Source organism: Mustelus asterias, chromosome 24 (genome assembly GCF_964213995.1).
Source record: "Mustelus asterias chromosome 24, sMusAst1.hap1.1, whole genome shotgun sequence".
Classification (NCBI taxonomy): domain Eukaryota; kingdom Metazoa; phylum Chordata; class Chondrichthyes; order Carcharhiniformes; family Triakidae; genus Mustelus; species Mustelus asterias.
In genome coordinates this window covers 29,828,824-29,855,806 of record NC_135824.1, presented here as the reverse complement: position 1 = coordinate 29,855,806, position 26,983 = coordinate 29,828,824, and the positions used below count along the sequence as shown (strand labels likewise).

General features: G+C 45.9%; 1 protein-coding gene across 1 annotated transcript in view; it reads left to right on the top strand.

The window, feature by feature from the left end:
• Positions 1–26,983, top strand: part of LOC144511296 (multiple C2 and transmembrane domain-containing protein 2-like) — a 447,793-nt gene that overhangs the window by 376,042 nt on the left and 44,768 nt on the right. The window contains exon 19 of the mRNA XM_078241512.1: positions 24,140–24,249. Coding sequence (XP_078097638.1) covers positions 24,140–24,249 — 110 coding nt within the window. The remainder of the gene's footprint in view (positions 1–24,139; positions 24,250–26,983) is intronic.

The following is a 26,983-nucleotide window of genomic DNA, read 5'->3' as shown; positions in this document are numbered from 1 at the left end:
ATTTAAAAATTTTACCTTGATTGTGGCTATTAACGGGAGTCTGAGTTTCATGCTGCTTCTTTTATTAAACTGGATTTCAGAGCTAACATCACATCACCTCATGCCTGGCTCTCATTTTGTGTTCTTGTATTCACAGAATGATTGCATCCTGGAGTGAGCATTTACTTTGGACACTTGCAAGCGCAGAGTTGATTGGAGATGCTCTAAATTTCCTGCAGTGTCTTTTTTATATTGGGTTAAGAAGCATGGTATCATTTTCAAAGTGTTCGTCACTAAGTTATTGACGGTACAAAGAAATGATTATTTTTGTCTGCAAGCGTGGCAATGGGGAGGCACAGTGGCACAGCGATTAGCACTGCTGCCTTGCTAGGGACCCGGGTTCAATTCCCGGCTTGGGTCACTGTCTGTGTGGAGTCTGCACGTTCTCCCCGTGTCTGCGTGGGTTTCCTCAGGGTGCTCCGGTTTCCTCCCACAGTCCGAAAGACGTGCTGGTCAGGTGCATTGGCCATGCTAACTTCTCCCTCAGTGTAACCCGAACAGGAGCCGGAGTGTGGCGACGAGGGGGTTTTCACAGTAACTTCATTGTGGGGGTGTTAATGTAAGCCTACTTGTGACTAATAAATAAACTTTAAAGCTCAATCGCGTTGAGCATTCAGAGGCAAGAGGAGGAAAATTGAATGCATTGAGGTGGCTGAAAATCATCGGCAGATGGACAATTGTAGAATAAACTGTTACTTAGTGCAGAAACTTGGGCAACATGAAGGAGTTACTAACATGCTGCGGGTACTGAAATGTGTGGAGTAATGAGAAAGGGCAAGACCTGGAACTGGTACACCGGGGGAGGGGGGTTGGTGGTTGGGTGGGATGTGGGGAGCTGGGGGGAGGTTAGTGACAATTTTGGGAGCACCAAAAAAAGTAGCTGCTTACGTATTGGAATGGTACAGTCATCTGTTGCTGGGAAAGAGAGACTGAGAGGCAGTGTGCTGAGGTGAGTGATGGAGGTGGTTCTCCCAGGAGGAAGGAGGAATGCAAGATGGAAGAATGTAAGCGGCAAGAGACATAAATGCGGCAGGGTTGAAAGAGAAGTGGGCGACTGACAGGAGAATGTGGGAAAGGGTAATCAGGCAGCGTTGTGGTCATCCCCAAATAAAATGAGCAAAGTCGAAAGAGCGGCACAGTGGTTAGCACTGCTGCCTCACAGCGTCAGGGACCCGGGTTCAATTCCGGCCTCGGGTCACTGTCTGTGTGGAGTTTGCACGTTCTCCCCGTGTCTGCGTGGGTTTCCTCCGGGTGCTCCTGTTTCCTCTCTCAGTCCAAAGATGTGTGGGTTAGGTTGATTGGCCACGATAAATTGATTCTTGGTGTCAGGGAGACTAGGAGGGTAAATATGTGGGGATATCCCTGGGTTGTATTGTTGTCGGTGCAGGCTCGATGGGCCAAATGGCTGCCTTCTGCACTGTAGTTTCTATGATTCTAAGTAGAACGATTAGATGGTGGTAGGTGTCTGGAACACACCGCCGGGGTGGCGGTGCAAGCAGATACGATTTGGGCATTTAAGGGGCTTTTAGATAAGCAGATAAATATACAAGTAATTGAGGGATATGGACCAAGGACAGGCAGAAGGGGTTTTATTTGTCGTCATGTTCGGCACAACATTGTGGGCTGAAGGGCCTGTTCCTGTGCTGTACTATGTACTAATACATTGTACAGTGAAGGGGTACATGGAAGAAAGCATGAGAATCAGTATTGGATTATGGCTGCCTTGCCCTGCATCAACTTGCTTTTTTGCTTGACTAAAATAAATAGACTTGCATTTATACAACACCTTTTATTACTTTGGGGTGTCGCACAGCACCTTGTAACCAATGAACTCATAGAATCCCATAGAGTCCCAACAGTGCAGAAGGAGGCCACTCAGCCCATCAAGTCTGCACCAACCACAATCCTATGCAGGCCCTATTCCCGTAACCCCCCATATTTACTCTCCTAATCCCCCTGACACGAGGGTTAATTTAGCATGACCAATGCACCTAACCCACACATCTTTGGAGTGTGGGAGGAAACTAGAGCACCCAGAGGAAACCCACGCAGACACGGGGAGAATGTGCTAACTCCACGCAGACTGTGACCCGAGGCCGGAAATGAACCCGGGTCCCTGGCGCCGTGAGGCAGCAGCGTTAACCACTGGGCCACCGTGGCGAACTGAGTAGCGTGACTTGTAATGTAGCAGTCAATTTACACACAGGAAGCTTGCAATGCGACATTGGCACCTCATTTTGGCGATATTGTTTGAGGGGTGAATATGGTCAGCATTACCGGGGTGAACTCTTTCCCCAAGAGGGCGGGTGATCTAACTTCTCATTCAGAAAACAGCACCTCCAGCATTGACTCAGCACTGCAGTTGAACAAATACAAGCTGAGCAGTTTGTAATGCTTTGGAAGACTGGAAGTGCCATACGACACAGTATGAGTCTTTTTTTTCCTTTTAGCGCTAATCCACTGCCATCAATTCTTGCGTCTAGTGTAGCGACCCACCCCTGTGGCTGGGATTTTAAATGGTAAATAGCTATAAACATCATTTAATGTGTTGCGCGCTATTGCAATTGAATCATTTCTCACACTGGGCAATAAAGTAACATGGAGGAGACCTCCTTTTCTGATATTACAGAGTGAAAAGCTTCTTTACTGAATAACTATTGCTTCAGTCTCTTTCCATGGTAACTGTGCTGCATTTTAAAACAAATCACTTTGATCTCTCGGTTCTTATTTCCTCTCTTTTGGACCTGGACAATGTCTTCTCTTAGTTATAATTTCTTTCAGTCCTCCCTTCTTATTAGTTCTTGATCTATTCTTCATCTGCAAATTTTATTTCCATGCATAATCGTTGTATAACCATTCTCTTCTGTACCTACTCTTCAATACCCACTGAGCCACAACCTTCTGCATTCCAGCAGCTGTGGCTCACATAAGAACATAAGAACATAAGAAATAGGAGCAGGAGTAGGCCATCTAGCCCCTCGAGCCTGCCCCGCCATTCAATAAGATCATGGCTGATCTGACATGGATCAGTACCACTTACCCGCCTGATCCCCATAACCCTTAATTCCCTTACCGATCAGGAATCCATCCATCCGCGCTTTAAACATATTCAGCGAGGTAGCCTCCACCACCTCAGTGGGCAGAGAATTCCAGAGATTCACCACCCTCTGGGAGAAGAAGTTCCTCCTCAACTCTGTCTTAAACCGACCCCCCTTTATTTTGAGGCTGTGTCCTCTAGTTTTAACTTCCTTACTAAGTGGAAAGAATCTCTCCGCCTCCACCCTATCCAGCCCCCGCATTATCTTATAAGTCTCCATAAGATCCCCCCTCATCCTTCTAAACTCCAACGAGTACAAACCCAATCTCCTCAGCCTCTCCTCATAATCCAAACCCCTCATCTCCGGTATCAACCTGGTGAACCTTCTCTGCACTCCCTCCAATGCCAATATATCCTTCCTCATATAAGGGGACCAATACTGCACACAGTATTCCAGCTGCGGCCTCACCAATGCCCTGTACAGGTGCATCAAGACATCCCTGCTTTTATATTCTATCCCCTTCGCAATATAGGCCAACATCCCATTTGCCTTCTTGATCACCTGTTGTACCTGCAGACTGGGCTTTTGCGTCTCATGCACAAGGACCCCCAGGTCCCTTTGCACGGTAGCATGTTTTAATTTGTTTCCATTGAGATAGTAATCCCATTTGTTATTATTTCCTCCAAAGTGTATAACCTCGCATTTCTCAACGTTATACTCCATTTGCCATATCCTCGCCCACTCACTCAGCCTGTCCAAATCTCTCTGCAGATCTTCTCCGTCCTCCACACGATTCACTTTTCCACTTATCTTTGTGTCGTCTGCAAACTTCGTTACCCTACACTCCGTCCCCTCCTCCAGATCATCTATATAAATGGTAAATAGTTGCGGCCCGAGTACCGATCCCTGCGGCACGCCACTAGTTACCTTCCTCCAACCGGAAAAACACCCATTTATTCCGACTCTTTGCTTCCTGTCGGATAGCCAGTCCCCAATCCACTTTAACACACTACCCCCAACTCCGTGTGCCCTAATCTTCTTCAGTAGCCTTTTATGGGGCACCTTATCAAACGCCTTTTGGAAATCCAAAAACACCGCATCCACCGGTTCTCCTCCATCAACCGCCCTAGTCACATCTTCATAAAAATCCAACATGTTCGTCAAGCACGACTTTCCCCTCATGAATCCATGCTGCGTCTGATTGATCGAACCATTTCTATCCAGATGCCCTGCTATCTCCTCTTTAATAATGGATTCCAGCATTTTCCCTACTACAGACGTTAAGCTGACCGGCCTATAGTTACCCGCCTTTTGTCTCCTTCCTTTTTTAAACAGCGGCGTAACATTAGCCGTTTTCCAATCAACCGGCACTACCCCAGAATGCAACGAGTTTTGATAAATAATCACTAACGCATCCACTATTACCTCTGACATTTCTTTCAATACCCTGGGATGCATTCCATCCGGACCCGGGGACTTGTCCACCTTCAGTCCCATTAGTCTACCCAGCACTGCCTCTCTGGTTACATTAATTGTATTAAGTATTTCTCCTGCTGCCAACCCTCTATCGTTAATATTTGGCAAACTATTTGTGTCCTCCACCGTGAAGACCGACACAAAAAACTTATTTAAAGACTCAGCCATATCCTCATTTCCCACTATTAACTCCCCCCTCTCGTCCTCCAAGGGTCCAACATTCACTCTAGCCACTCTATTCCTTTTTATATATTTATAAAAACTTTTACTATCATTTTTTATATTAATTGCTAGCCTAGCTTCATAGTCTATCCTTCCTTTCTTTATCGCTTTCTTAGTCTCTCTTTGTTGTTTCTTAAATTTTTCCCAATCACTTGTTTCTCCACTATTTTTGGCCACTCTGTACGCAGCTGTTTTTATTTTAATACTCTCCTTTATTTCCTTCGTTATCCACGGCTGGTTCTCCCTTTTCTTACAATCTTTGTTTTTTGCTGGAATATATTTTTGCTGAGAACTGAAAAGGATCTCCTTAAAAATCCTCCACTGTTCCTCAGCTATCCTACCTGCCAGCCTGCTCTCCCAGTCTACCTTAGCCAATTCATCCCTCATCCTATCATATTTCCCTCTGTTCAAACAGAGGACACTGGTTTGGGACCAAACTTTCTCCTCTTCCATCTGAATCAGAAATTCGACCATATTGTGGTCACTAGACCCAAGAGGGTCCTTCACAATAAGATCCTTAATTCTACCTACCTCGTTACACAATACCAGATCCAAAATAGCTCGTTCCCTCGTCGGTTCCGTAACATGCTGTTCAAGGAAACTATCCCGACAGCATTCTAAGAACTCTTCCTCCATTCCACCCTTACCGACTTGAGTCTGCCAGTCAATGTGCATGTTGAAGTCCCCCATGATTATTGCCGTTCCGTTTTTACACGCATCCCTTATCTGCTTGTTTATAGCCCTCCCCACCTCAACATTATTATTTGGGGGCCTATATACCACACCTACTAGTGTCTTTCTCCCTCTACTATTCCTCATCTCTACCCATAACGATTCCACGTTTTGTTCCTCAGAGCCTATGTCATCCCTCAGTACTACCCTGATATTATCTCTTATTAATAGCGCGACCCCACCACCTTTTCCTTCCTGTCTATTCTTCCTAAACGCCTGATACCCCTGGATATTCATCTCCCAGTCCTGGTCACCTTTCAGCCACGTTTCTGTAATGGCCACTAGATCGTACCCACTCGTGCTGATTTGCACCATCAACTCATATACCTTGTTCCGAATGCTTCGTGCATTCAGGCAAAGTGTCCTTATTCCAGCTTTTATCTGGACCCGCTTTGATGAGTCGCGAACACCCTCTCCCTCTACTCCCTTATCTAAATTACCGCCTTCATTCACTTGCACCCTCTCCTCTACCATTAATTTTGTAATTCCCCTTACCCCTGCATCCTCCACCCCATCAATTAGTTCCTTGATCCTAGTCAACTCTTCTAGCTCCCCTCCCCCCAACCTATCTAGTTTAAATTCTCCCCAGTAACTTTAGCCAACCTACCGGCCAGGATATTGGTCCCCGTGTGATTCAAGTTCCACCCGTTTTTTGTATACAGATCACCCCTGCCCCTAAAGAGGTCCCAATGGTCCAGGAACCTGAATCCCTGCCCCCTGCACCAGTCCCTCAGCCACACATTCATCTTCCACCTCACTCCATTCCTGCCCTCACCTTCCCGTGGCACAGGCAGTAATCCTGAGATTACTACCTTTGCTTTCCTCTTTCTCAGCTGTCTCCCTAATTCCCTGTACTCCCTTTTCATGACCCCTTCTCCCTTCCTACCCACATCAGCGGTACCAATATGTACCGCTACCTCAGGCTCCTCTCCCTCCCACCTCAGGATTTCCGGGACGCGACTAGCGACATCCTGGATCCCGGCCCCAGGGAGGCAGACCACCATGCGAGAATCCCGCCTACCTCCGCAGAAACGCCTGTCTGTCCCCTTCACCATCGAGTCCCCGATTAATACCGCCTTCCTCCTCTTTTCCTTAGCCCTCTGAGTTACAGGGCTGGACTCCACTGCGGAGACACGGCCACTGCTGCTTCCCCCAGGCGGGCTGTCCCCCCCAGCAGTACTCAAGCAGGAGTACTTGTTGTGCAGGGGCAAATCCACTGGGGTGCTCTCAACCACCCTAGCCTTACCCTTCCTGGCCATCACCCACTTGGCCTCCTCCCGTTGCCCTGGTGTGACCACCTGATGATAGCTCTTGTCTATCACCTCCTCATTCTCCCTCATCAGCCTAAGATCCTCGAGCTGCAGTTCCAGCTCCCTAACACGGTCCCTCAGGAACCGCAGCTCGACACACCCCTCACAGATGTGGATGTCCGGGAGGCCAGATGCCTCCAGGACCTCCCACATCCTACACTGGGAACAACACACTGGTTTCACACTCATACTGGACACTTTATGTCAAGTAAGACAGTGAAAAGTTAATAAGAGTGTAAGGAAACAAAAAAATAAATAATTAATTAAAGTCAGAAAACCCACTCTCTTACCCTCAGCCTGCTCCTGGGAACAAATCCCTGATATTAACAACTGATATTAAACCCAAACAACTGAGATTAAACCCAAACAACTGAGATTAAACCCAGAACAACTGATATTAAACCCAGAACAACTGATATTAAACCCAAACAACTGAGATTAAACCCAAAACAACTGAGATTAAACCTAAACAACTGATATTAAACCCAAACAACTGAGATTAAACCCAAACAACTGAGATTAAACCCAAACAACTGATACTAAATCCAAACAACTGATATTAAACCCAAACAACTGAGATTAAACCCAAACAACTGAGATTAAACCCAAACAACTGAGATTAAACCCAAACAACTGAGATTAAACCCAAACAACTGAGATTAAACCCAAACAACTGAGATTAAACCCAAACAACTGAGATTAAACCCAAACAACTGAGATTAAACCCAAACAACTGATATTAAACCCAAACAACTGATACTAAATCCAAACAACTGATACTAAATCACTGGGCGACACTCTTGCCTGTGGATTGTAGGTTCGAGTCCCACTCCAGGGACTGGGGCATAAAATTTGATTTGATTTATTATTGTCACATGTATTAGTATAAAGTGAAAAGTATTGTTTCTTGCGCGCTATACAGTCAAAGCATACCATTCATAGAGAAGGAATTGATTTATTCTTATCACGTGTTAGTATACAGTGAACAGTATTGTTTCTTGCGCGCTATACAGTTAAAGCATACCATTCATAGAGAAGGAAAGGAGAGAGTGCAGAATGTAGTGTTACAGTCATAGCTAGGGTGGAGAGAAAAATCAACTTAGTGCGAGCTAGGTTCATTCAAAAGTCTGATGGCAGCAGGGAAGAAGCTGTTCTTGAGTCGGTTAGTACACGACCTCAGACTTTTGTATCTTTTTTCCCATTGGAAGAAGGTGGAAGAGAGAATGTCCAGGGTGGGCGAGGTCCTTAATCATACTGCATGCTTTGCCAAGGCAGTGGGAAGTGTCGACAGAGTCAATGGATGGGAGGCTGGTTTGTGTGATGGACTGGGCTACGTTCACGACCTTTTGTAGTAAAATGTGGGCTGCCACTTCACAGCAGTGCTGAAGGTGGGTGTTGTCTGTTGGACGCGATGTTAAACTGAAGCTCCCTCTTCTCTCTCTCGCTCCCCCTCCCTCTATGGATACGAAAGATCCGTGCCCACTATTCAGTAAAAAGACAGTGAGAGTCACCATCACCAAATCACATGATCAGTTCACTCTTATGCTGTTTGTGGGATCTTGGCCGGAAGTTTCCGACGTTCATGCCAGCGGGATCTTCTGGTCCCACCATCGACGCACCCCTGCCATGGGTTTACCGGGGGCGAAGGGTGCATTCAGCGGGGAAGCCCGTTGACAATGATGGGACCCGATAATCGCGCTGCCAGCAACACTAACTTTCCATCTCCCTTTTAAAGCTTAATACTGTGTAGTTTTATTGGAAAATTTTTAACCCTTTGTTTGAATTCCCTGTTTCTGAAGTCTGACTGGAATAGAATCTTGGGCCAGGATGTTACGGCCTTGCTGCGATGTGTCTCCCCCCGGTGGATGCAGTGGGCCATTTAAATCTGTTCAGGTTAATGGGACCATTAGATCAGGTGGAAGAGGCAGTAAAATCCTGACCTTGAATTTCGTCTCTCATTCTGCTTCTATGTTCCACTGCATCTTAGCCACTGGTTAATCCCTTTTTCTTGAGAACTGTTCATCCCGTAACTCTATCAGTTGACGGCGCCTCTCTCTCTCTTTCCTCCACCCTCACCTCCCCTCTTCCCACACAAATGTGCCCATTTCACTCCAGGGTTGACCTTTGCCCCTGGTATTTTAACTTCACTTTTTATCCTTGACAGACGGGGGCTCCCACGGATACGACTGAAGTTGTAAATGCAGTTGGAACACTCCAGTATAAGTGTGCTCTCTCTGTCGCACTCCACATACCAACATACGAATTCGGAGCAGGAGTAGGCCATTCGGCCCCTCAGGCCTGCTCCACCATTCAATGAGATCATGGCTGATCTGATTATAACCTCCGATCTGCTCCTTTCATAGAACATAGAAAAGCTACAGCACAAACAGGCCCTTCAGCCCACAAGTTGCACCAAACAATTTCCTTACCTTCCAGGCTCATCTATAACCCTCTATCTTACTAACCTCCATGAACCTATCCAAAAGTCTCTTAAAAGACTCGATCGAATCCGCCTCCACCACCACTACCGGCAGCCGATTCCACGCACCCACCACCCTCCGAGTGAAAAACTTACCCCTAACATCTCCTCTATACCTACTCCCCAGCACCCTAAACTTGTGACCTCTTGTGACAACCATTTCAGCCCTGGGTAAAAGCCTCTGAGAATCCACTCTATCAATACCTCTCAACATCTTATACACCTCTATCAGGTCATTTCTCACCCCCTTATTAACCATGAATCTACCTGGGTCTGATTTAAAGCTATTTAAACATTCTGCTTCCACTGCCCTTTGAAGGAGAGAATTCCAGAGACTCATGACCCTCTTGAGAAAAAAGAATTCTCCTTATCTCCATCTCCGGGCATCGGGCAGTGCCAAGGGGGTGGGGTCTATTGGGGCAGGGTCTATGGGGGGAGATCGGTGGGGGTGGGGGGGGGGCCCAGAGGATCCCGCTGGCATGAACGAACCCTGGAAAATTCCGGCTAAGGTCCCACAAACATCATAAGAATGAACTGAACCTGTGCTTAAGTGATAGTGAATGATGACTCCTACCCGTTCTCTTATTTAATAGTTGGGCACGGATCTTTCACATACATGAGAAAGAGGGAGAGGTAGGGAGGGAGAGGGAGCAGAGGCTGCATAGGGCTCAGTGGCAGAGGGGGGAGGAGGCTGATTGGGGCTGGCCATTTGGGTGTGGGGGTGTGCTGCTGGGGAGTTTTGGACTGGTGGGTGGGGCGGGGGGGGTTGGAATTGAGGCGGGCCGGGAGGAGGAGGGGGGGCATTGGGGCTGGCCTGGAGACTTCTGGGAGGCCAGCGATAAGAGGCTGGGGGGATCAGAGGGGCAGCGATGTGGGGTTGCTACTGGCCAGCGATCGGGAGGCCGGCACTGTGCCGATCTGTCAGGGCAGAGATCAGCATATGCGTAGTAGCCCTATGCTGCCGGCCCCTCCAGCAGGAATAGGCCCTGCCGCTGGATTTTCAGCGTGAATCTGAGGCATTCTGCAGTGCACAGTGTGTGGGAGATTCATTTTGAGAAAGAATTTCTTCTTTCAAAGAGTGGTGAATCTTTAGAATTCTTTACCGCGGGAAGTTTGAACATTTTCAAGGCTGAAGTCGATAGGTTTTTAATCAGTGGGGGAATTAAGGGTTATGGAGATAAGGCAGGAAAGTGAACTTAGTGAGTGTTAGGTCAGCCATGATCTTGTTAAATGGCAGAGCATGCGTGAAGGGCTGAATGGCCTATTCCTGCTCCTATTTCTCATGGTCGTCTTATGGCTTCTCTGGGAAGGCCAGCCAATCCCTCATTGCTTTTGAATTGAGTGGCTCACTTGGCTATTTAAGAGTTAACAGCATTGCTGTGGGTCTGTAGGCCAGAGTGAGTAAAGAAAGCAGATTCCCTTCCATAGAGGGGCATCAGTAAATTTAAATTCCACCAAGTGCCATGGTGGGATTCGAACACAGGTCCCCAGGGCATTACCCTGGGACTCTGGATTACTAGTCCAGTGACAAGACCACTACACGACCACCTCCCCTGATTCCAGATGCAACTGGAACCTCCTTAATGTCTGATCAATAAAACAGGAGCAGATGCTGGCTTTCTGCAGGATCTGGATTTGTTTTTTTACAAACAATTTATTCTTCTCTTGCCTCACTCCAAAGTAATTAACACTAATTGTAGTGACTATCGCACCTTAGGGGAGATGGTTAACTCAATACAGACCAGGAGCGGAATTTTCCCATCCCGCCCGCCACAGGAATCGTAGCGGGCGGGGGAGGACCATGCAAAGGTCCGTTGATCTTGGGTAGGAATTTCCGGCCTTGGGGCGAGCACAGCTGGAAAATCCTGCCTCAGGAATCGAAGCTTGGGGTGGGATTTTCCAGTCCTTCCGTGGTGTGTTTTCCAATGGCGGAGGCGGCTCGTCATGAGCTGCTGGCGGGATCCTCCGGTCCCGCCGATGTCTACGATGTTTTACCTGGCTCGCCTGACCCACTGCGGAGGGGAACTTGTGGCGGGTCTGGACGACCCCACCGGCAGGAAGGGCTGGAAAATCCCACCCTTGGTGAATTTTAAACTGTATTGCTCGGACCCCCATAGTCAGAGAGCCATTGGCACACAACTTAAACAAATAAGACATTTCCCCTCTGCTCACTTCATCAGCTAACTTTATAATCTGTTTGCAGTAAGTACAAGGTCTTCTGTTTCCTTTACCTTTGGAATCAAGCCTAACAATAAAGCACTTTGATAGTCCTTTAGAAATGGACAGGGATGATTAATGGTAGTTAGTCACTTAAGCAGAGAGAGACTTAGATATGCTGGAATTAGTGACCTATTTGATATTACTGCAGGTGATCTTAACACATACTGGCTGCAAGTCAATTTATAATATTGCAGTGGGATAGTTTTTAACCTTCATTCTTGTAGGGCATAAACATGCAAATAAGATGGCCAGCTCTTAAGTGGACAATTGATGTGCGCTTCAAAATTGAATTGTTAGTGCACTCTTTGCTTTGATTTTTACTTTGAAAGCATCAATATCGAAAGGAATGGTAATGCGTTCAAGACAATAAAATTAACTGTGAATCATTACCTACATAGACTCTGATTCATAAAGAATCTCAGTCATAAATCAAGTTTGATGCATCTCCCAAAGTTTTTATTCCCCCTCTCCCGAATGTTAAACGTTTCTGGGAACGCAGCACTAAAGAGAGGAGCTTCGTTCCTGCGGTTTTTAAATGCTGCTTGTTTGAAGTATTCCCAAGGTAGCCGAGGCCCGTATCTTTTTGCTTGGCTTGCAATTACCTCTAACCTATTTTCCACTCGAGTTCCTTAATAAAACTCGGAATGCCACAGACTTGGAGGTGCAGGGCTTGTTAAATACAAGGTGGCATTTTGCAAAAGCTTTTGGAGTGTCTCCGTGGTCCTGGGAATGTTAAAAGCTCACTGTTAACCTAGATTTTTATAATAACTGTTCTAATTTATTGTGAAGTGACTCCGTGCTCACTTGGGGTCAAGAGACGTAGACACTGATGTGTTCTCTCATAGGGGAGAAGATAGCGTCTTGAGGAAGGGTTATCTTGGCTGGTGATGAGGAAGCCAGTTAATTTCCCAAACCTAGACCCAAAATGAAACTTAAGGGCAAAAATACTGTGGATGCTGGAATCTGAAAAAAACCCCAGAAAATGATGAAAAACTTCAGCAGGTCTGACAGCATCTGTAGAAAGAGAATAGAACCAACTGGGCAGCACGATGGCACAGTGGTTAGCACTGCTCCCTCATAATGCCAGGGACCCAGGTTCGATTCCCAACTTTGGTCACTGTCTATGCGGAGTCTGCACGTTCTCCCCGTGTCTGTGTAGGTTCCCTCTGGGTGTTCCGCTTTCCTCCCACAGTCCGAAAGATGTGCTGGTTAGGTGCATTGGCCATGCTAAATCCTCTCTCAGTTTGCCCAAACAGGCGTTGGAGTGTGGCGACTCAGGGATTTTCACAGTAACTTAATTGCAGTGTTAATGTAAACCTACTTGGAATTAAGTACTCACTCACTCATCTTATGACAGAGCAGCACTCCGAAAGCTCGTGATTCCAAATAAACCTGTTGGCCTTTAACCTGGTATTGTGAGACTTCTTATTGTACTTGCGATTAATAAATAAACTTAAAACAATGTTTCGAGTCTGAATGACCCTTTGTCAGAGCTGACGGCCAGGAAAATCGGACAGGATTTATACTGTGAGCTTTGGGGTTTGGCTATGCCATTCCTATCAATTACGAACCGCCCCCCCCCCCCCCCTCCCCCACCCCTCCCCTCTCCCTCATGGTATAAATCTTGTCTGATTTTTCTTGTCTTCAGTTCTGACAAGGGATCATCCAGACTCAAAACATTGGTTCTATTCTCTCTCCACAGACGCTGTCAGACCTGCTGAGATTTTCCAGTATTTTCTGTTTGTGTTTCAGATTCCAGCATCTGCAGTAATTTGCTTTTATCTGAGCAGAGCAATGGGATTGATTTTTGCTTGCTCCTGTAATGAGCCAGGAGAGACATAATGGGCTGAATGGCCTCTGCTGCGCTGTAAACTTTCTTAATTGCCCCTTTGTTCTCTCAGGTTGATTCCCGTGCTATAATTTTACGAAGTAAGAGGAAGCTTGACAAAAATACTTCATGGGACATGGCCTTCAATGGTCAGGCCAACATTCTTATTGCCCATCCGTAATTGCCCTTGGGAAGACGGTGGTGAGCCACCTTCTTAACCTCTGCAGACCAGGAGGTGTAGGAACACCCACAGCGCTGTTAGGGAAGGAGTTCCAGGCTTTTGACCCAACAACAATGAAGTAACAGCGATATATTTCCGAGACAGGATGGTGTGGAGCTTGGAGGAGAACTTGCAGCCGGCAGTATTCCCATGTATCTGCTACCGTTGTCTTTCTAGGTGGTAAAGTTTGTGAATTTGAAAGGTGTTGTCAAAAGAGTCTTGGTGAATTGCTACAGTGCATCTTGTAGATGGTACACAGTGCCCTCATCAGTGGCAGAGGGAGTGAACATTGAAGGCGGTGGATATGTGCTATTTGTGCTTACTAACCAAAATCAGGACTAGTTTAGTGAGATTTTAAAAAACTGCTTTTTTATTTTTTCGAACATGTGTAAGTGTTGAGGCAAAAGGTGTACATCAGATGTGGTTGTAAATCAAACTGCCTGGCTTCTACCGACATTAGTTTTATGATTCCTGTTTGCTAATATGAAAAACTATCTGATTATTCAGATTGGAACAACCAGTTAAGCAACACTTAAAATACAGACTATGGTAAGAGTTGCATGCTGTTTTACAATCCAGTACATCATCTGAGTTGAAAATGATTTGGAGAACCAATTAAAATATTTATTTGCAAGGTCAGAGCTGGGTTATCTTTTTGAAAATCGTTGCATAATTGTAGATTTCATACAAAAGCACAAATTGGCTTTACAAAGCTGAAACTAAGATTGGGGTGGCAGGGTGGTTAGCACTGCTGCCTCGCAACACCAGGGACCCGGGTTCAATTCCGGCCTTGGGTCACTGTCTATATGGAATTTCCACGTTCTCCCCATATCTGCGTGGGTTTCCTGCGGGTGCTCCAGTTTCCTCCCACACACCAAAGATGTGCAGGTTAGGTGGACTGGCCATGCTAAATTCTCCGTCCATGTCCCAAGATGTGTAGATTAGGGGGATTAGTGGAATGAATACGTGGTGCTACGGGGAGATAGGGCAGGAAGGTGGGCTCGGGTGAGATGCTCTGTTGGAGAGTCAGTGCAGACTCGATGGGCCGAATGGTCTCCTTCTGCACTGTAGGGATTCTAGACTTTATGGCCAGAAAATATGTTTTATCTTTCTCTACCAAGAAACAGTTGGCTATTTATCTAATCCGATACGTTTTGGAACACAGTAGCATTGGGGCAGTATTGAGGGAGCAAATATCTTCCCATCTGATGCACTATCAATTACGACGCGAAGACTTCTGATTGTGAGGGAAAACTAATAGGCTTTTATTCACAGAGAACAGGAGCACACCCTTGTAGCCGACCTGGTCTGGACTGAGGCAAGGAGGAGGGACCATCACCTTTATATCCCACTCTGGGTGGAAAGGGAGGGGTCTCAGGTGGAAAGGGAGGAGTCTCGGGCCAGGTGCAGCATGGGTGTGTCCAGGCACATACATGTAGTAACAGTGGTTCACCACACCATCACAGGGAGATCATTGTCAGAATTCTTCAAGTCTGATTGGAGAAATCTGAATTCAAGGGGATAGATTTTCTTCTATGGGTCCCTAATAGGTGCATGATAAATACAGAATTTGGGAGATGAACTTACCCTGTAAGAGAAGGGGCGCATCCAATATTCCTCATTGTGGGGGCAACATGGATTGAAACTTAGATAGAAAAAGGAGTGAAAACAGGAAACGCTGGATAAACTCAGCCGGTTTGGCAGCATCAGTGGATAGATAAACACAGTTAAGGTCCAGAACTTTCCGATCTTCCAGTCCTGCCGACAGCTTGCAATGACCTCTAACCTATTTTCCACTCGAGTTCCTTAATGAAACTCGGAATGCTGCAGACTTGAAGGTGCAGGGCTTGTTAAATACAAGGTGGCATTTTGCAAAAGCTTTTGGAGTGTCTCCGTGGTCCTGGGAATGTTAAAAGCTCACTGTTAACCTAGATTTTTATAATAACTGGTCTAATTTATTGTGAAGTGACTCGTGCTCATTTGGGGTCAAGAGATGTAGACACTGATGTGTTCTCTCATAGGGAAGAAGATAGCGTCTTGAGGAAGGGTTACCTTGGCTGGTGATGAGGAAGCCAATTAATTGTCCTAAACTCAAGACCCAAAATGAAGCTTGAAATCATTGCGATCAAATGCCTCATTTTACCCATTGTAGCATGATTTATCTCATTTTGCCAATTTTAGTTAGTTGTTGTTTTACACATTTATTTTCCCAGTAATGTGGTTTAAAAATTATATTAAAAATCTAATCATTGTGATTTCTTACCTTAATGCAACATTGGCTTTTAAAAACTTGCACTTGGGATGTTTAAGTTTATTTATTTATTCGTGTCAGATTAGGCTTACATTAACACTGCAATGAAATTACTTTGAAAATCCTCTGGTCACCACACTCCGGCGCCTGTTCGGGTACACTGAGGGAGAATTTAGCATGGCCAATGCACCTAACCAGCATATCTTTCGGACTGTGGGATGAAATTGGAACACCCGGAGGAAACCCACGCAGACACGGGGAGAATATGTAGACTCCGCACAGTCAACCAAGTCGGGAATCGAACCTGGGTCTCCTGTGAGGCAGCATTACTAATCGTTGTGCCACCGTGCTGCCCTATTTGGTTTCACGGTGGAAAGGGCAACTGGCAACACCATTGACAAAGGCAGAACCAGAAGATCCCTCTGCCGGCCAATGGTGGGCCTCCTCCTGTCGCCACGAAACATGCAGCAAGTTGAGCGGTAAATCATCCCCTTAACTCCACATATTTATCCCGCTAATTCCTCTAACCAATGCATCCCGGGACACTAAGGGGCAATTTAGCGTGGCCAATCAACCTAACCCGTACATCTTTGGACTGTGGGATGAAACCGGAGCACCCGGAGGAAACCCACGGAGACCCAGGGAGAAAGTGCAAACTCCACACGGAAAGTGACCCAAGTTGGGAATTGAACCCGTGTCCCTCAAGCTGTGAGGCAGCAGTGCTAACCACTGTGCCACCGTGCTGTCCAAAAGACCAACGCGCTTTCCATTGTGCCACTAATTGTTGAAGGATAGTACAAGAGCCAACCTTTATCCAGTCTAACATTTATTTACAGAGCGAAAAATTACAAGCATGCACCTCCTCACCCCACTACACCCCAGTTTCAGCAAGTATGTCTTTAGATTTGCTCAAACTCAACCCCATTAATGCCCTCCACCTTATAATTAAACAAAATTTATATATAATGAAGACAGTAACTTTATATAAATTGTAAAACATGGTAGAGAAATATCCAACATCTATATCTATATTATTTTCTGTGGGAAATTATCATTTTGAAGAGTGAACTTGTATTTAAACTACATTTTGCATTCCAAATATTTGAGAAGCATTTGATAAGCTGCACGGACCTCCTGAGATTGTGAAAGGCATTATAATTGGATACAATTACGAGTGGGCGAGGATCTGGCAGATGGAATATAACGTTAGCAAATGTGAGGTTATCCACTTTGGAAGAAATAATAGTAAATTGGAATATTATTTAAATGGAGAAAAATTACATCGTGCGACTGTGCAGAGGGACCTGGGGGTCCTTGTGCACGAATCGCAAAAACTCAGTCTGCAGGTGCAGCAGGTGATCAAGAAGGCGAACGGAATGTTGGCTTTTATCGCGAGGGGGATAGAATATAAAAGCAGGGAGGTCTTGCTGCAACTGTACAAGGCACTGGTGAGGCCGCAACTGGAGTACTGTGTGCAGTTTTGGTCCCCTTATTTGCAAAAGGATATATTGGCCTTGGAAGGAGTGCAGAGAAGGTTCACCAGGTTGATACCGGAGATGAGGGGTGTAGCTTATGAGGAGAGATTGAACAGATTGGGTCTGTGCTCGTTGGAGTTTAGAAGGATGAGGGGTGATCTTATAGAGACATATAAGATAATGAAGGGGCTGGATAGGGTAGAGGTGGAGAGATTCTTTCCACTTAGAAGGGAAACCCCCAGAACTAGAGGGCACAGCCTCAAAATAAGGGGGGGCCGGTTCAGAACAGAGTTGAGGGGGAACTTCTTCTCTCAGAGGGTAGTGAATCTCTGGAATTCTCTGCCCATTGAAGTGGTGGAGGCTTCCTCGTTGAATATGTTTAAATCACGGGTCGATAGTTTTCTGATCGATAAGGGAATTAGGAGATATGGGGAGCAGGCGGGTAAGTGGAACTGATTCGCTTCAGATCAGCCATGATCTTGTTGAATGGCGGGGCAGGCTCGAAGGGCCAGATGGCCTACTCCTGCTCCTATTTCTTATGTTCTTAATTAGAGAAATTAGATATAGCTCTTGAGGCGAAAGGGATCAAGGGGTATGGGGGGGGCAGGGATATCAGGAGGCGACATAGGTTCAAGGTGAGGGGCAGGAGGATTAGGGGGGATGTGAAGGAAAACGTTTTTACCCAGAGGGTGGTGACGGTCTGGAATGCGCTGTCTGGGAGGGTGGTGGAGGCGGGTTGCCTCACATCCTTTGGAAAGTATCTGGATGAGCGCTTGGCACATCATAACATTCAGGGCTATGGGCCAAGTGCTGGCAGATGGGATTAGATGGGATTTCAGGTGTTTCTAATGTGTCAGTGCAGACTCGATGGGTCGAATGGCCTCTTCTGCGCTGTATGATTCTATGATATTGAATTTGATGGTCGGCCACAATCATAATGAATGGCAGAGCAGGCTCAAAGGGCCAAATAGAAACCCTACAGTGCAGAAGGAGGCCATTCGGCCCATCGAGTCTGCACCGACCACAATCCCACCCAGGCCCTACCCCCACATATTTTACCCGCTAATCCCGCTAACCTACGAATCTCAGGGGCAATTTTTAACCTGGCCAATCAACCTAACCCGCACATCTTTGGACTGTGGGAGGAAACCGGAGCACCCGGAGGAAACCCACGCAGACACGAGGAGAATGTGCAAACTCCACACAGACAGTGACCTGAGCCGGGAATCGAACCCAGGACCCTGGAGCTGTGAACCAGCAGTGCTAACCACTGTGCTACCGTGCCAAATGGCCTACTCCTACTTCTAGTGTCTATGTTCCAAGATTTTTTTGTTCCAATTCTGCACTGTATAGATTACTATTTGTTTCTGTAGAATATTTATAGTAGAGAAATATTCAACATCTATATCTATGTTATTTTCTGTGGGAAATTATCATTTTGAAGAGTGAGCTTGCAATTTAAACTACATTTCAGATTAGGCCTTCTCTGAATGCATATAATCATCGACTTTTAATATTCAGGCCAGTGAGCTAGAGACAGGGTCAGCAGTCATATGGTATCTATCTCTCCTTGGCCATGATCAACTCTGAGATAATAAGTTTAAGTCTATTTATTAGTGTCATGAGTAGGCTTACATTAACACTGCAATGAAGTTACTGTGAAAATTCCCTTATCACCACACTCTGGCGCCTGTTCGGGTACACTGAGGGAGAATTTAGCATGGCCATTGCACCTAACCAGCGCATCTTTCAGAATGTGGGAGGGAACCGGAACACGCGGAGGAAATCCACGCAGACACGGGGAGAACGTGCAGACTCTGCACAGACAGTGACCCAAGCCGGGAATCGAACCCGGGTCCCTGGTGCTGTGAAGCAGCAGTGCTAACCACTGTGCCGCCGTTAACAAGCAGAAAACGGGCAATGGGGAAATCTGGGATCCCTGAACAAGTGCGATGGGAGGTTTGGGGACAAAGAAAGAGCTGTTCTGGGCAAAATATCAAGACAGATCCCAGTGATTACTTCAATGAACATAACAACCTTTATTATATTATAAATTGGTCAGCGCAACTTGTGGGCCGAAGGGCCTGTTTGTGCTGTAGCTTTTCTATGTTCTATTTTCTATCCAAGCCTGCTCACCCTTCTTCAGCATTAAACCACATCAAGAGTTAACTGAAGTAGAATGGAACAAGACTAATGTGGAGCATAAACACTGGCGTAGAGCATTTTGGCTCAATGGCCTGTTTCTGAGCTGTAAAAAATTTCATCTAATTTTAGGTAAGATTGACGACCTAACCTCATTATTGCCACAAGGTGACTGTCTCTGCCACCCATGTGGAGCGGGCAGCTTATTTTCCCAACTCTTCACTGCATGATGGCATTGGATGACCTTGGATACTGGTCCTCATCGTAGGAAGGGTGGAAAAGGCTACCCCAGAATGGCAGATTTTCTTCCCTCAAAGGATATTAGTCAATTTTTCCAACAATGGTTTCATGGTCATTAGATCCTTAATTCCAGGTATCATTTATTGAATTCAAATTCCATCATCTGCCATGATGAGATTTGCACCTGGTCCCCAGGACATTGGCTGAGTTTCTGGATTGATAATCTAGTGATAATACCACTAGGCCATTGGCTCCCCTTAACTTAAATTGATTCTCAGTGAAATGACAAAGAAAGCCTGAGCTATTCAGCAAAGTTCCTCTCCCCGTGCCGACAGTGTTGGGGACGGTGGAGTTTAGATCCACAATGATTCCAGTCTGAGATCTGTGACCAGAAACAGCCACGCGTTGTGCTGCAAAGTAATGTTTTCATCTTGTTGTGCTGCTTGATCGGGGAGTGAGAATAAACCCAGCAGGAGTCTCACCTTCTGCTCTCAGTTGTACCTTGCACCTGAAGCTGCAAGTGCAAACCTGTCCTGGAGGTTTGTGGGAAGCGTTGCTTGACTCCATTGTGTGAACAGCAAGCTTCCTGTTCTCATCTCTGCAATGGCAGGTAGATTTTCACCAGTGGCTTGTCATGGCCAGACTGAGGAGATCAAACTGCATTGACTTAGCTGGGGCAGAGCACACAATTCCAAACTGGCACCAAATGCACAAGTGGCTACTAAGATTATTCGATTATTATTAATAATTGTTAGTCATTGAGAGGGATAACATTTAAATGTTTAACACAAAGCTAATTAAAGGAATAGAAGGATATGTTAATAGTGTTAGACGAAGAACCAAAGAATCCTTATAGTGCAGAAGGAGGCCATTTGGCCCAACGGGTCTGCACCCACTCTTACCCAAGCTTACCCCGTAACCCCACGTATTTACCCCGCTAATCCCTCAACCTATATATCTTGGGACAATTTAGCACGGCCAATCCACCGAACCTGCACAACTTTGTGAACTGTGGGAGAAAACCGGAGTACCCGGAGGAAACCCACACAGACACGGGGAGAACGTGCAAACTCCACACACAGGGTGGGATGTTCCGGCCACACTCACCCCAAGACCAGAAAATCCCACCCGAGGTCAACGGGCCTTCGCATGGTCCGTGTCCCACGGGAAAATTCCGCCCAGAGAGTCGCCCAAGGCTGGAATCGAACCTGGGTCCCTGGCGCTGTGAGGCAGCAGTGCTAACCACTGTGCCACCGTGCTGATGGGAGGAGGCTCTTATGGGGCCTAATCAATGGCATGAGCCATTTGGACTGAATGGGCTGGTCCTCTGTTTTATAGTCCATATGTGAGTTATTTGATTAATAACTACATGCAAGGCAGAGCCAAGGTTATTCTCTGAAGTCAAGACATGTCCTCAACGTGTATCAAAAGCATACAGAAGCTCACAGTAGGATTTTATAGTTTGTCTTTGTACCGTCGCACCAGCAATGGAAAAAAATGAATTAATATGCTGTGTTCAACCCATGGAACATTTGCATTGCCATTCCGTGTCATGGAGGCAACCGTTTATCCTTTGAGTGGAACATGCGTGAATAAACGTTTGAGCCAGGAAGACTGGAGACCAGTTTTTAGGCCAGCTTTGACTTAGCCATGCTCGGTCCCAGTGTCCCACCCTGCTGCTATTCATTCCAATGCAGCAAACCCTCAGAAACTGAGCAGGAACTGAAAGTGGTTTGCAAGCAGTGAAGCTACAGATGTAGACTGCTGATTGTAGGAACCTGCCCATCAGTCATCTCCATGGGCTCTGTGCTTTTATCATTATCTTACTTTGAAAGCTTTCGTCCTTATGGTCCTTGGATTCATGAGTCTCTTTACACTATCCTTACCATCACAGTGAGGATTGAGGTAGTTTTGACTAAGTTTAAAGTTTATTTATTAGTGTCACAAGTAGGCTTACATTAACACTGCAATGAAGTTACTGTGAAAATCCCCCAGTCGTCACACTCCGGCATCTGTTCGGGTACACTGAGGGGGAACTTAGCATGGCGAATGCACCTAACCTGCACATCTTTGGAATGTGGGAGGAAACCGAAGCACCCGGAGGAAACCCAAGCAGATACGGGGAGAACGTGCAAACTCCACACAGACAGTCACCCAAGCCGGGAATCGAACCCGGGTCTCTGGCACTGTGAGGCAGCAGTTCTAACCACTGTGCCACCGTGCCATCCTAGGACTGAGGTGAGGAGAAATTGCTTCACCCAAAGAGTGCTAAATCTGTGGAATTCAACATTTCTATTTCACAGTGCCAGGGTCCTGCGTTCAATTGCAGAGTCTGCATGTTCTCCCCGTGTATGTGTGGGTTTCCTCCAGGTACTCCGGTTTCCTCCCACAATCCAAAAGACGTGCTGGTTAGATGCATTGGCCATGCTAAATTCTCCCTCAGTGTATGCGATCAGGTGCCGAAGTGACTTGGGGATTTTCACAGTAACTTCATTGCAGTGTTAATGTAAGCCAACTTGTGACAGTAATGAATAAACTTAAAAATTTAAGCTTAAGATGTGTGGGTTAGGGAGAACTACATGGGGCTGCTGGGTAGGGCCTGGGCAGAATGCACTGTCAGAGAGTCGGTACAGACTCAATAGGCTGAATGGCTTCCTTCTGCACTGTAGCGATTCTTATCCTCAAACTATGACCCCTAGTTCTGAACTCCCTCACCATCATGAACATTTTTTCTGAATCTACCCTGTCTAATCCTGTTAGAATTTGCCTCCATTCTTGTCAGAGAGCCGATGTTGGCACGGTGACACAGTGGTCAGCACTGCTGCATCACAGCGCCATGGACATGGGTTCAATTCCAGCCTCAGGTCACTGTCTGTGGGGAGTTTGCACGTTCTCCCGTGTCTGCATGGGTTTCCTCCGGGCACTCCAGTTTCCTCTCACAGTCCAAAGATGTGCGACTCAGGTGGATTGGCCATGCTAAATTGCCCCTTAGGGTAAATGCATGGGGTTATGGGGATAGGGCCTGTGATAGGGTGGGTGCAGACTCGATGGGCCAAGTGGTCTCCTCCTGCACTGTAGGATTCTATGATTCTAAGTCCCATGGAATTAACCATTGGTAAATAGTCACTTCAGAACTTACTTGTGGCATTTACCATCTCCATTATAGCATTATTTTTATCAAGAATTTTTCACTTGCAAGAGAAATTATTGTTTTGAAAAGCTTAATTAAATGATGAAGGGACGTCCATTTTCATGCCAGCTTAAGACGGCATGGTGACTTATAGTTGTACTGCTTTATCTTCTCGAGTTTTACCTCATTCTTCTCCTATGAGAAAGCAAAGATGAGAAAAGGTCATTTAATCCATCAAAGCTCATCTCCCTTTTATTCTAAATCTTCCATTAAACAATTTCAATGTCCCCAATGTTTTGTCTCCATTAGCACATCATTCCAAGCATTAATCTCCCTCTGTGTAAAGAAATTCTTGGTAATAAAGCATCTGCTTTAATTTAGATTTCAATAATTGAATTTACGTCCACTGCTTTTATTCACCTGACTAACTTGAAGTAATCTCAATATCTGGTAATTAAACATTTTGTATTTGACGTACACCCAATATGTGCGTAGGGAATGGGGAAAATGTCTGACTTGTCCATCACAGAATGGGAGAGGTGTCGAGGGAATGGGGGAAGTGTCTACGGAATGGGGGAGATGTCTACGGAATGGGGGAGGTGTCTACGGAATGGGGGAGGTGTCTACGGAATGGGGAGAGATGTCTGCGGATTGGGGGGAGGCGCCTCGGGAGTGGGGGAAGTGTCTGTAGGGAATGAAGAAAGTGTTGAGGGAATGGGGAAAGTGTCTAGGGAATGGGGAAGGTGTCTAGGGAATGGGGAAAGTGTCTGTAGGAATGAGGAAAGTGTCTGTGTGGGTTTCCTCCGGGTGCTCCGGTTTCCTCCCATAGTCCAAAGATGTGAGGGTTAGGTGGATTGGCCATGGTAAATTGCCCCTTTGTGCCCCAAGATGTGTAGGTTAGGGGGGATTGGCAGGGATGGGGTGAGCTTGGTGCTTTGTCGAAGAGTTGGTACAGACTCGATGGGCCGAATGGCCTCTTTCTGCATGTAAGGATTCTATGATTCTTGCTTTCACAGTCGCTCATAACCTCCAGTAAACCAGTGAAACATATAAGCCCACAAGCTGCTGGCATTACAATAGAATGGCCTCTGCTCTCCCTCAGGCATCCCGCCAGACGGAATATCTATATTGTGAAACCTCTATATCGACGCAAAGTGAGCCATTTTCTATGAGTGAGCCTGATTTTTCAATGTCACACCGGACTGTGATAGAACAAAACGCGACAAAACCATCATGCCTGTGTTCTAATGTTTCACGCGTAGCATGTTGTCCATCATGTCCTGTCACCTCCTTTATTTGTTCTGCTCTCCTGACAGCATGTTTATTATTGGTTCCAGGACTCTGAAAAGAAAGGATTAATCGGCAAGATCCACATGGTTCAAGATATTGTCATTACAGTTCAAAATATCCTGGACACGGCAGCATCGTTTGCTGAAAGAATCAAAAAGTAAGTCTTGTTGCTAGTTTTGAGCTATTTATAGATCATGTAGCCTGACCATACCTCATCTGATATCTGACAAAGTTGCAATAATTAGGTATTTATCACTTAGTAATTCATTATAGTCAGTGAAATATTGTAGTGATGATCAAGTTACATTTCCTTCCATAGAATTTGGAAAGATGTGCGGTTAGGTTGATTGGCCATGTTAAATTGCCCCTCAGTGTCAGGAAGATTAGCAGGGTAAATACATGGGGTTATGAGGATAAGGCCGGTCTGGGTGGGATTGTTGTCGGTGCAGGCTTGATGGGCCGATGGTCTCCTTCTGCATTATAGGGATTCTATAATTCTATCAAATAACTTCACTCTTTTCTATTTGTGAGTTTTATCTGCCCATCAAACTAATGATTGTATCTGTCTTCTGGTCACATTCAGCACACATACGGTTATGGTAGCGATGGTGACATTGTGGTAATATTGCTGAACTAGTCACCCAGAGGCCCAGACTCTGGGGACATGGGTTCAAATCCCACCCTGGCAGCTTGTTGAATTTATACTCAATCAATGCATCAGTAAGAGTGACCACAAAACTGTCATCAGTTGTTGTGAAGGCCCATCTGCTTCACGAATGCCCTTTAGGGAAGGAAATCTGTTGTTCTGTTTGATGTGCCTCCATCCACAGCCATATGGTTGGCTCTTAACTGCCCTCTGAAATGGCCTAGCAAGCCACTCAGTTCAAGGTAATTAGAGATGGGCAACAAGTGCTGGCCTTGCCAACAATGCCCACATTCCATGAAAGAATAAAAATAAATCTCTTGATAGAATAGAGCCACAGATAGTCATAGTGCTAAAGGAGGCCATTTGGCCCATCATGTGCATACCGACTCCTTGACAGTCATCCAAAATAAATTCCACTGATGTGACCTGTCCCAAAGCTTTGAATCTAACTTTACTCTAAATATTCACGCATTTCCCTTGGAAGCTTCAGCCTGAATTACTCACTGTGGCGAAATGTGCTACAGTGCATCAAGCTACCTGAAGAAATTTTGCCTTGCCTATTGCTTCAGTCTTTTGCGATGTTTTTAAATTGATAACCCCTTATCACTGACACCGTCAGGAGTTGAAATAGTCTTTCTTCACTCAGAAATTGACCATTTACCATGGGTCTGCACTGATGCCCATTTTCACAGTACTCCAGTGATTAGCAAGTGCTTTAAGCACCAGTATTTCTAAACAGGCAGAAAATACAGTCGTGCAGCTAGCAAATCACACTGCATTAGCAAGAAACTGAAACCTTTTGAACTTTGATCTTTTGGCAATGATTCCATCAGCTGTTTTGGTGAAAGGAAGAAGGATTTAAGAGTCCTTCACGTTCCAAATTATTTCACCACCATTGAAGGTCTCTTGAAGTGTCGTCAATGGTGGTTATGTGTCAGTCAAATTGCACACAGCAAGGCCACACACCAGGGTGTTGCCTGGTCCTGAGGGCGTTGCCTGTGAGGAGAGGTTGAATAAACTAGGATTGTTTTCACTGGAAAGATGGAGACTGAGGGGAGACCTGATAGAAGGCGACAAAATTATGAAAGGCATAGACCGGATGGATAGTCAGAGGCTTTTTTTTCCCCAGGGTGGAAGTGTCAATTACAAGGGGGCACCAGGTTCAAGGTGAGAGGGGGAAGGTTTAAGGGAGATGTGCGGGGGAGGTTTTTCACGCAGAGAGTGGTGGGTGTCTGGAACCCGCTACCAGAGGAGGTAGTGGAAGCAGGCACATTAGCAACATTTAAGAGACATCTGGATGGATACATGAAAAGGGAGGGAACGGAAGGATATTCATAGAAATCATAGAAACCCTACAGTACAGAAAGAGGCCATTCGGCCCATCGAGTCTGCACCGACCACAATCCCACCCAGGCCCTACTCCCATATCCCTACATATTTACCCACTAATCCCTCTAACCTATGCATCTCAGGACACTAAGGGCAATTTTTAGCATGGCCAATCAACCTAATCCGCACATCTTTGGACTGTGGGAGGAAACCGGAGCACCCGGAGGAAACCCACGCAGACACGAGGAGAATGTGCAAACTCCGAGTAAGGGCAGAAGGTTTTTTTTAGTTTAGTTCGGGCGTCATGATTGGCATGGGTTTGGAGGGCCGAAGGGCCTGTTCCCGTTCCTGTGGTGTACTTTTCTTTATTCTTTAACCACCATGGTTACAGAGAAATAGAAATTGGAATGTTGCAGCCTTTATCATTGCACTGTTATTTTCAACTTCCAGTTTAAAATATCGCATAACTTGTCTTTGGAAGTCAAACTTTGTCCTGCACCAACATGGATATAACTGTGCAAAGATGTTTGGAAGAAGGTGTGTTTTGCATTTGGTAACACTAAATGACTGAATTATGTTGGTCCCTGGATATATTGACTCCTGTAATGTTGGGCCTTTGGTCAACAGAAGAGAACCCCTTCCAATGTATGTGTGGGCCAGGATAATGACGAAGGACGTGTTGGCACATATTTTAGGAATCTGGTAAAAAGAATTGTGACTTCTCCTGTTGCACCTTTCTGAATGTCGTTCTTTTTTCTCAAGCGAATGGAATAGAAAGGGTTGTCCCTTGGTCAGATGCCAACTGGAGTTCCGTGTTCAGTTTTGAGCATCAGACATCAGGAAGGACGTAATGACCTTGGGCAGATTACAAATAGAGGCACCTGAATTATGCCTAAGCTTAGAGGGTTGAATTACG